General features: G+C 48.5%; 2 protein-coding genes across 6 annotated transcripts in view; both read left to right on the top strand.

The window, feature by feature from the left end:
• The first annotated feature begins 204 nt into the window (after nucleotides 1–204).
• BNIPL (BCL2/adenovirus E1B 19kD interacting protein like) lies at nucleotides 205–8,294 on the top strand. 5 transcript variants are annotated; one of them, XM_015558744.1, is made up of 12 exons: nucleotides 205–452; nucleotides 918–1,088; nucleotides 1,344–1,447; nucleotides 1,634–1,698; nucleotides 1,912–2,136; nucleotides 4,583–4,765; nucleotides 4,906–5,008; nucleotides 5,156–5,287; nucleotides 6,247–6,333; nucleotides 6,607–6,705; nucleotides 7,624–8,018; nucleotides 8,050–8,294. In XM_015558744.1, the coding sequence occupies exons 2-11, from the start codon at nucleotides 1,032–1,034 to the stop codon at nucleotides 7,658–7,660; spliced, it is 1,092 nt and encodes a 363-aa protein (XP_015414230.1). In that variant the 5' UTR covers nucleotides 205–452; nucleotides 918–1,031; the 3' UTR covers nucleotides 7,661–8,018; nucleotides 8,050–8,294. The 5 variants fall into 5 exon arrangements, with proteins under 5 accessions (XP_015414230.1, XP_015414231.1, XP_015414232.1 ...); XM_015558745.1 differs by lacking the exon at nucleotides 6,247–6,333 and having other exon boundaries at nucleotides 207–452; XM_015558747.1 differs by lacking the exon at nucleotides 918–1,088 and having other exon boundaries at nucleotides 209–452.
• Nucleotides 8,295–8,580: 286 nt separating this feature from the next.
• Nucleotides 8,581–9,056, top strand: part of LOC102767733 (chromosome unknown open reading frame, human C1orf56) — a 3,129-nt gene continuing 2,653 nt past the window's right edge. The window contains exon 1 of the mRNA XM_015558688.1: nucleotides 8,581–8,993. Coding sequence (XP_015414174.1) covers nucleotides 8,581–8,993 — 413 coding nt within the window. The remainder of the gene's footprint in view (nucleotides 8,994–9,056) is intronic.

Consider the following 9,056-nt stretch of genomic DNA (forward strand, 5'->3'; position numbering starts at 1 on the left):
TTCTATACACCAAAAGGTGGTGGGTTCGATTCCCAGTCAGGGCACATACCTAGGTTGCAGGTTCAATCTCCAGTTGGGGCGCATACTGGAGGCAACCAATCGATGTTTCTCTCTCTCCCCCATTCCTCTCTCTAAAAACATCAATTTAAAAAAGAAAAGAAAAGGTACTCTCCTCCCCCAAAGTCCGCCCCCACATAGGCATGGTTTTTCTTTTGGGCAAACCTGCTCATTGAGAAGGGAGGTGGCAAAACCTGTTTGAGAGTGAGGTTACCTCCCTTCCACACCTTCCTCCTTAGAGGCAAGACAACAACAGCTGAGGCAGAGAAAGGGTAGAGAATTGTTGGAGAGCTGGGGCGACCAATTCCCTGAGGACTCCAGGTGTTTAAAGAAGGGGGCACATTTGTGAAGATGGGAACTACACAAGAGGCAGGAGAAAAGACATTGGCTCTGGGGTAAGTAACACCTTAGCTAACTTGGTTGGAAACAAAAAAGTGAATACTCTTGGGACTTTCCCCACCATCCAACTCTCACCACGTCTAATCTTGGGTTCCTAGAGGCGATAAAGCTGTAGGAATTATTGAGAAATCAATCAAAATAAAAATTTTTACTTTTACAACCTAAAAAAAAAAAAAGCTGTAGGAATTAATTTACAGAGAAGGGATGGGGTGGCTTTAGGTAGGAAATGTTGGTATGGTATGGGAACTGGTGAATAAGGAGTCCAGGGTAATTCCCTAGTGTGTGTTTTTGTAAAGGAAGTTCCTATATTTTGTGTCTGATAAATATGCCCCTATTCTCTGTTTTCTCACCCCCATACTCCAGAACGGCTGTCAGGAAAGCTGACCCAGAACTAAGTTTGGGTCCAGGCTCTCCCCAGCAGATCTCTTCCTCCTCACCTTCTTCCTCTCCCCTCCACCTAGACCTGGTTTCCCCTGACCACTCCCCAGCAGGTGGAGGAAAGGCAGGCCTGCCTAGGTGCCATCTTCCTGGACTTTGCCAAGTGACAGCTGGGCAGGTCTGTCGGCTTCCAGCCAATGGTCATGTGGAATACCTCTCACCCCTACTGTGTAGGTGGAGCAGCTGCCATAGAGGTAAATATGATGAGCTTTACATCTCCCCTTCCCCTGCTCCTAAGCCCAAGCAGTAGGGGTGACCTGTTTCCAGCAAGTGCTCAAGATGGTAGAAACATCTACCAGACAAGTTATTTTCAAGGCCTGTTCTCTGCTCTGCCCCTTAATTACTATTCTTCATTCCTGTGTCTCCTACGTATAATCCAGTTCCCTCAAGACATTACCTAATTTGTCTCATGATCATCTTTTCTTCCGGGGGCCGGGGGACGATCTTAGGGTCAGGGAGAATGCAGAAGCAGCAGGACTAGGAGCCTCCGTGAGACTTGGAGAACTGGAGCTGAAGGAGGAATGGCAGGACGAAGAGTTCCCCAGGTGAGGAGGTGAGAGGGAGGTTGGGAGACGGAAGTGATGGTCACAAATGGAGGGCAAGGGTGGCAAATTTGAACTTGAAGAGGTGGGAGTAGGAAAGCAGAGGTGTAAACTCATGGCAAGGAGAGAGAATTGATACCTGGCTTGGTGCCTTTAGCCTACGTTTCTTCCCCCTTTTAATCTTTTTCCCCCTCCAGATTGCTTCCTGAAGAGTCTGACTCTTCTGAAGACCCCGACGATCCTAAAAGGGACTCACAGGCAGGTAAGTCAGTTAGGACCTAGGCCTCAAGTTCTTGATTCTAATCCAGTGGAGGGTTATGCCGCCCTCATCCCTTTGCAGTTCTACTTCCCTTTTCCCAACTGTCCCCTGTGTTAGTCCTTTAGAATTCACCCCATATTATCATTTCCACATACAAGGAATCCTAACCAACACACACGCATCTTTCTATTTTTTTGTCCCCCTACCCCTACCCAGGTACCCCCAGCACTTTAGCCCTGTGTGGCCAGCGCCGCATGCGTAAACGTCTTTCTGCCCCAGAGTTACGACTGAATTTGACGAAGGGGCCTGGAGATAATGGTGTTTCTCCCATCCACTCTGTACCTTCCTCTCCTGATGACAGTACTGACCTGGAAATAGACGAATTGGAGACACCTTCAGACTCTGAGAAGCTGGACAGTGGACATGAATTTGAATGGGAAGGTGGGAAAGAAACCTGAGGGACAAGCAGGTAGAAGTAGAGGCCCGTGATAAAGCTCAGGATGGATTTAATGGGACTGAAGTTAGAACTAATAAGGTGGGGACTGAGAGGTAAGGTCAGCAAAATTGGTTCTTGAGGATGGAAAGGTAGAACCTAGAAATCCAATGGGAGAGTAGTCCAATAGAGGAGGGGTAGGGTCCTTTGTTTATGAAGAAAAACTATTGGATGACTGTTGCATGCCATCACTGAGCTAAAATTGGAGTTATAAAGATGAATAAGATCCCTACCCTCAGAGAATTACCTGTTTGGTAAGAAATAAACATATATACAAATAAGTGCAGTTAAAGGTTATGGCCTGCCTGTGTACATGGTACAATGTACACAGGGAGAAAGAAAAGGTCAGTTCTGCCTAAGACCTCACAGAGGAGGTGATTCTGAGCAGTTGTTTTATCAGGCAGTTGGAGAAGCAACTAGGACGATAGCATGACATGTTGGGAACTCAAAGGATTAAGCATGACTAAATATTAAGGAAAACTTTTTTCTCTACTCATAACACTTCTGACACCAGATGTGTGAGTTTTCCTCATATCAACCAATTCTCCAACTCCCCAGACACTAACAAGTGTCTAAGATTCAGTTATGACACTAACTTCCTGGAGTTAGCACAGACCCCAGAGGTTAAGGGCTCAGTCCCACAAGACTGTGGCTCCTCCCCCCACTTCAGACACCAGGGGCATGTCCAGGTTGTCACCTGTGCTTCTGGCCAACTGGCTACACAATGCCCCCTTCTCAGGTTCGATAATTTGCTAGAATGGCTCACTAGCACTCAGGAAAACAATTTACTTACTGGATTACAGATTTGTTGTAAGAGGAACAGCCAGAAGGAAGAGATGCATAGGACGAGGTGAGTGGGCAGGGGTGTGGAGCTTCCAGGCCCTCTCCAGGCACACCACCCTCCTAGCACCTCCATGCGTTAACTGACCCAGAGCCTCTTCATACCCCTCTGATAGGCTTTCTATGGAGGCTTCGTTATGTAGACATGACTGATTAATTCACTGACCATTAGTGATTAACACGACCTCTCTCTCCTCTCTCCCCTCCCCAGAGTTCCAACCTTCTAATCACATGGATGGTTCCCCTGGCAACCAGCTACCAATCCTTAGGGGCTTTCCAATGTCACCTCATTAATACAAACCCATGTTTTTGAAAGGGGCTTGTTATGAATAACACCTTTTCACTTTTTTCATCAGGAGCTGTCCCCAGAGCCAGGAATAAAATAACAACAACAAAATATAATATCACTCAGATATGAAGGGCTGAGAGGTGAAGAGAGAATGACAAAAAATAGTGCTATGTTAAATAAGCAACGTCAAATCATGGAGATCCTTGCTACCATGCTAAGGAATTTAGATTTTATCTGATAGGCAATTGGGGGGTGGAGTCATTGAATGCTTTTAATCAAGGGAATGACATGATCAGATTTAATTGCTCTGAAAAGATTGGAAATAACCTAAGGGCTCCCCCAGTAGAATATTAATGCTATTATGGTGCATCCATACAATGGAATACTAAGTACTAGGCAATTATTTTTTAAAATGAGGCCGCTCTTCTATTGTCATGGAAAGATTTTGGAGAATTAGTGGGTATAGTATATTGCCATTTCAGTAAAGAAGGTAGGGGAGAACAGAAAGCTTGCTTTAGTGGTGGTGTAGAGGGTGGAATGGAGGAAAACAGACTAAAGGCAGGGAGGCCAGTTAGGAGGCTTGTCCTAATGCTGGGTAAGAACTTGAACCAGGACAGTAATAGTGGAAAGACTGTAATGGAGGTAGAGGAATGAGGATCTGGAGTCCAGTTGGCTTGAGGGCTGATAGAGAAGAAAGAGTCTTGGACGGTGTACAATTTTCTCTCTCAGGAAGCTAGAGAGAGGGGGTCATTCACCAAGAAAGGAAATATGGGAGAGAGGAGGGAGCATGTCGTTGAGTTGCACTTTGTGTCTGGTGACTAGGAGATGACAGAGACAGACAAGGTGGAGATGTCCAGTCTAGGCATGTAGGGACATGGGTCTGGAGTGAAGAGAGAAGCCTGGGTTAAAGAGGCAAATTTGGAAGTCATCACCTTATTGGTGGTAACTGAAACATGGGAATAGGTGAGCTCACCCAAGGAGAAGTGTGGAAAGAAAGAAATAAAAAATCCAGAAAAAAACTGATACTGTCAAGGGCCATTGACCTACCAGAGTCAAGGTTACCTCAAGACCACTGTGAGGAAAATAAGTCACAGGAAATTGAAACCCGCAAGGGTCTGGGTGTATTGAACAAACTAGGGCTAGAGTCATGGGGGAAAACTGAGGAATGAGAAGTTGAGTAATCAACTCTAGGCATCTGGGGAAGGTACAAGATACTGAAGGTGTGTATTCCGCCCTGTTGACCCTTCCCCATCCCTCTCTTTTAGATGAGCTACCCCAGGCAGAGGGCCTGGGGGCCAGTGAGGCAGCTGAAAGGCTGGGCCAGGGTTGTATGTGGGATGTGGCTGGAGAAGACGGCCATCGCTGGAGGGTTTTCCGGACAGGGCAGAGGGAGCAGCGAGTGGACATGACTGTCATTGAGCCCTATAAGAAAGTCCTATCTCATGGAGGTAATGGCTAGCATAAGTGGAGGGGTGAGAACGGTGACTGCTGGAATAAAATGCCGAAGCTGGAACCTTGTTTTTGGGTTCACAATCCTCAGAGTCCCTCAACCTAACCAGGTCTGTCAATTTTTCCTTCTCCTTCCCAGGTTACCATGGTGAGGGCCTCAATGCTGTCATCCTCTTTGCTTCCTGTTATCTACCCAGAAGCAGCATTCCCAACTATACCTATGTCATGGAACACTTATTTAGGTGAGATGGAAGGCCTGAAGGGCTCCAGGGTGGAGGTTAGGGAGGGAAAAGTAAGAAAGAAACCCATTCTTGATCAGTAGCTGGTTGTAGAGTCTCATTTCCCACAGCCCAAAACATAAACCTTTCCTGACAATTTTGTCCCTCCAGGTATATGGTGGGAACTCTGGAGCTGCTGGTAGCAGAAAATTATCTGCTTGTTCATTTGAATGGAGGCACAAGCAGGGCTCAAGTTCCACCTCTGAGCTGGATACGCCAGTGTTACCGGACTCTGGATCGGCGGTGAGCCTCAGAAGAAGGGGCTATGAGCCTATTTTACCTTGTTTTGTTTTATCAATCCTTACCCTTTTCCATCTTTCCATTCTTTCTACTTCCATTTAGTTCTTCCTCTTTTTTGTCCCTCTACACCCCTTTCCAAGCCTTTCCTGTCTTCTGTTCTCTCTTGGGATTACAGAAATCAAGTTTCAAATCTTGCCTTTGCCAACCAGCTATGTGACTTTGGATTTGTGTGTGTGCGGGGGTGTGGTGGGGGAGTGGAGAGGAGGAGGGAAGGCAGGGGGGATGGATTATTTTGTTTTTATCAGCTCTATGGCTTTGAACAAGTCACTTAACCTTTTAACCTTTCTGGGACTCAGTTTCCTTATTTGCAAAATGGCAAAATACCTTTGCTGCGGGCTATTTCTGAAAATCAAGTAAATCAGAGTGGCATATTGCCGGGCATTTAGAAGGCACCCTATCTTTTCCCTGTGGTCTTGCCATTGATTTCACTTTCCAATCCATTATCTTCTTCTGCCTTCCTCCCTGACCCACAGATCTTTTTCCCTCCTTTGTTCCTTTCCCCCATCTTCCATTTGCTCATTTGTCTCTTTCTTCTTCCCTCTTCTTTATTTTCTCCTCACTGGTCTTCTTCCACCTGGAGTTTTATACATAGGCCTGGTCATGGAGGGATGGGGAAGTGTACCAAAGGGACTTATATGAGGAGGGTAGGACACGGGAGGGAAATGGGGCATCAAAGATCAAGCTGAGGGATTCTGAGAGGAGAATTTCCTAAGAATGAGGAGCATGGAGGGTTGAATAAGATGGATGGAGCTGAGATTGTAATTAAAAGAATGGAAGTTAGACCCAGTTGCCAGAAAAATCTAGAAATTAGAAAAGGGAAGAAAGTTAAAGAATATAGCTCCACCTGATCTTCAGGTATAAAGATGGAAGAAGAAATAGGATGATCTCCTATTCTTCTTCAGGCTAAGGAAAAACCTGCGTGCCCTGGTGGTTGTCCATGCCACGTGGTATATGAAGGCATGCCTGGCACTGCTTCGGCCCTTCATCAGGTATGAGCTCTGGGGACAAGGACCCCCTACCTTCCCCTTCTTCCCATTTTTTTTTAAATGAGTTTATTTGAACCAAATTGATAACGTAAGCTCTAGAACAAGATCTCAGATGCTCCCCACTTCTTTCCCATTTTCAAAATCAAGAAGAACTGGCCCCATCCTGACTCTTTCCTGTCTTTTAACCACTCTCCCCCTGTTCCATTTCCCGTTGTAAGGGTCTCCAGGAGCCCTCTTCACAGTATACAACACATATGGTTTATCCCCTCTTTTCAGTTCCAAGTTCACACGAAAAATTCGTTTTCTGAACAACCTGGGAGAACTGGGCCAACTCATCTCCTTGGATCAGGTCCACATCCCAGAAGCTGTCAGACGGTGAGTCCTGAGCTTAAGGATAGTGGTTTGGGGTGGGATGTGTAAAGCCAGTATCCATTTTCTTTTTTTCTTCTTCTTCTTCTTTTATTGATTTCAGAGAGGAAGGGAGAGGGAGAGATAGAAACATCAATGATGAGAGAGAATCATTGATCAGCTGCCTCCTGCACTCCCCCAACTAGGGATTAAGCCCGCAACCCGGGCATGTGCCCTTGACTGGAATCGAACCTGGGACCCTCCAACCCGAAGTCCGACGCTCTATGCACTGAGCCAAACCAGCTAGGGCCAGTATCCGTTTTCTTAATGCCTTGGGGGAGACACAAAGGAACTAAAAACCTGAGGCCCTGCTTTCAGATGTTCCGAAGCATCTGGGCAAATATGCACATATGCAGAGAAAAAGTTAAGGACATGACTCTACTGTATCCAACACAAACAATCTACATGTGAGTGCCGAAGCAACAAGGAATGAAGGAATAATCACAGCACAGAATTTAGAGGAGATTCAGAAATTAGAAAGGGACGTTTGTTGGTAGTAAATTGGAGAGACTATCCAGTTGGGGAGGGGTGCTGGGGAGCAAAGGAATCCTAAATGATGACCAACGCAAGCATCACCAACCTTCCATTCACCTGGCTTTTCTCCCCAAACCAGCGAGTGAAACCCAGGTTCTGCCCTGGCCTGGTGGCTTAGTGGATTGGAGCATCATCCTGTACACCAAAAGGTTGTGGATTTATTCCTGGCCAGGGCACATACCTAGGTTTCGGGTTTGATCCCCAGTCAGGGTGTGTGCAGGAGGCAATTGATTGATGTTTCTCTCTCCTCTCTCTCTCTCTCTCTCTCAAAAATAAATTAAATATATATATACCAAATAAACAAGAAAACCCAGGTCCTGTTCCTGTACTATTTGTTCTTCTCTCTCCTAGGCTGGACCAGGATCTCCATGACTCAGGAAGGACCTAGCCTGGGATTGGAATAAAAGGCCTTAGAACCAAGCAAAGATATCAGCCTGCCTACACCTTTACCCCTGAAACATCTAAGCTGTTTTGTAAATCATCTCGTCGTCAGCCGCAGTACCACGGGATCTTCATGTCTCAGTGTGTCTGTCATTCCTCCCCAGGCCTTGCCTTCCAAGCAGAGCTTGAGGTCTGGAACCGATCTGCTGGTGACTTTCATTTCAGCAAGGAGTGGTCTTTTGTATGGGCCAGTGCAAAGCTGTGGGTCTTCTCCTGCTTTAGCTGTAGAACCTGGGGCAGTCACTTCATCTCCAGGAGTCATCTGCATCCTCTGAAAGGAAGCGGCTGAGATCTCTCCACCTGGGGTATTCCAGCAGTCGGCGCCTGCCCGATGAGGGGCCATGGGAAGAGCAGGGCTTCACTGAGCACAGCCAGCCTGCCTGTGGGAGCCAGCAAGGGGTCCACGCCCCTCCCCCTGGTGATCCCCCTCGCCCCCCCAAAGCCTGGTGAACCGCTGTCTGCCGCTTATTCCTTCTTAGTCATGTCTGCTGCCTGTGAGCCTGGGAAGGAGTGTTTTCAAAACCTTTCTTTAGTCAATCCAGATGGGTAGTGTCAATAAATTGCGAGAGATTGAAGCTGTGCGCCCACGAAGTGCCCTGCTCTTTCCCGCGCCCCTGACATCACAATCGGTCGGTCGGCAGCGTTCTCGCTGCCGGTAGAGGTGGGGGGTCCCCGAGGATTTCCAGCTCAGCCCCTGGGGCTTCGGGAGGCGAAGGCCCCGGGGGAGGGGCGTGGCGCGCGCAGCGGAGCCCCGCCGCGGGCCTCGGTTCTAACGACCCGGCGGGTGGGTGAGAGCCGAAGGGAGGAGGGAGAGAAAGGAGGAGCCCGGTCACTGGCCTCCCTCCCAGCCCCACACGGTCCAGCCCCATGGTCCCCGCCGCCGGCGCGCTGCTCGGGGCCCTGCTGCTCAGCCTGGGGACCGTGGCGGTGGCGGGGGCCCAAGGCCTGGCTTCAACGGGGAAGCAGCCGACCAGGTTCCGCTCCAGGGGCCCGATGACCCGCCACTACCGGCCCACCTCCCGGACCGGTGTTCCCCCGAAGAGAAGGGTAATAATGGAGGATGAGGATGACATGGCGGCCACTGCCGACCGCCTGGCGGGCCCCGCCGTGGACGAGCTCTTGGCCTCTACGGTGTTCACGGACACGAACAGGTTGCGTTCCTGGGAGCAAGACCAGGATGGGTCTTTGGAGGAGGGGGTTGTGATTAACGCCCAAAAGAATAACAGCGAGGCAGGGATTGACAGCATGCCTTCCAGCACCACGAGGAGGTTCACCTCCAGGTTTGCAGCGAATATCCAGGAGCCGGAATACAGGCTGACCACGAGCCTGCCGCCCGGCGGCTG

The sequence above is a fragment of the Myotis davidii genome, unplaced genomic scaffold, assembly GCF_000327345.1.
Source record: "Myotis davidii unplaced genomic scaffold, ASM32734v1 scaffold653, whole genome shotgun sequence".
NCBI classification, from domain to species: Eukaryota; Metazoa; Chordata; class Mammalia; order Chiroptera; family Vespertilionidae; genus Myotis; species Myotis davidii.

What these genes read in the sequence shown, in the direction of transcription:
- BNIPL (XM_015558744.1), top strand. Translation starts at nt 1,032, where the DNA reads ATGGTCATGTGGAATACCTCTCACCCCTACTGTGTAGGTGGAGCAGCT. An exon ending in GTGGAGCAGCTGCCATAGAG is followed by an intron (nt 1,089 to 1,343) that starts GTAAATATGATG and finishes GGACGATCTTAG; the next exon opens with GGTCAGGGAGAATGCAGAAG. An exon ending in CTGCTTCGGCCCTTCATCAG is followed by an intron (nt 6,334 to 6,606) that starts GTATGAGCTCTG and finishes CCCTCTTTTCAG; the next exon opens with TTCCAAGTTCACACGAAAAA.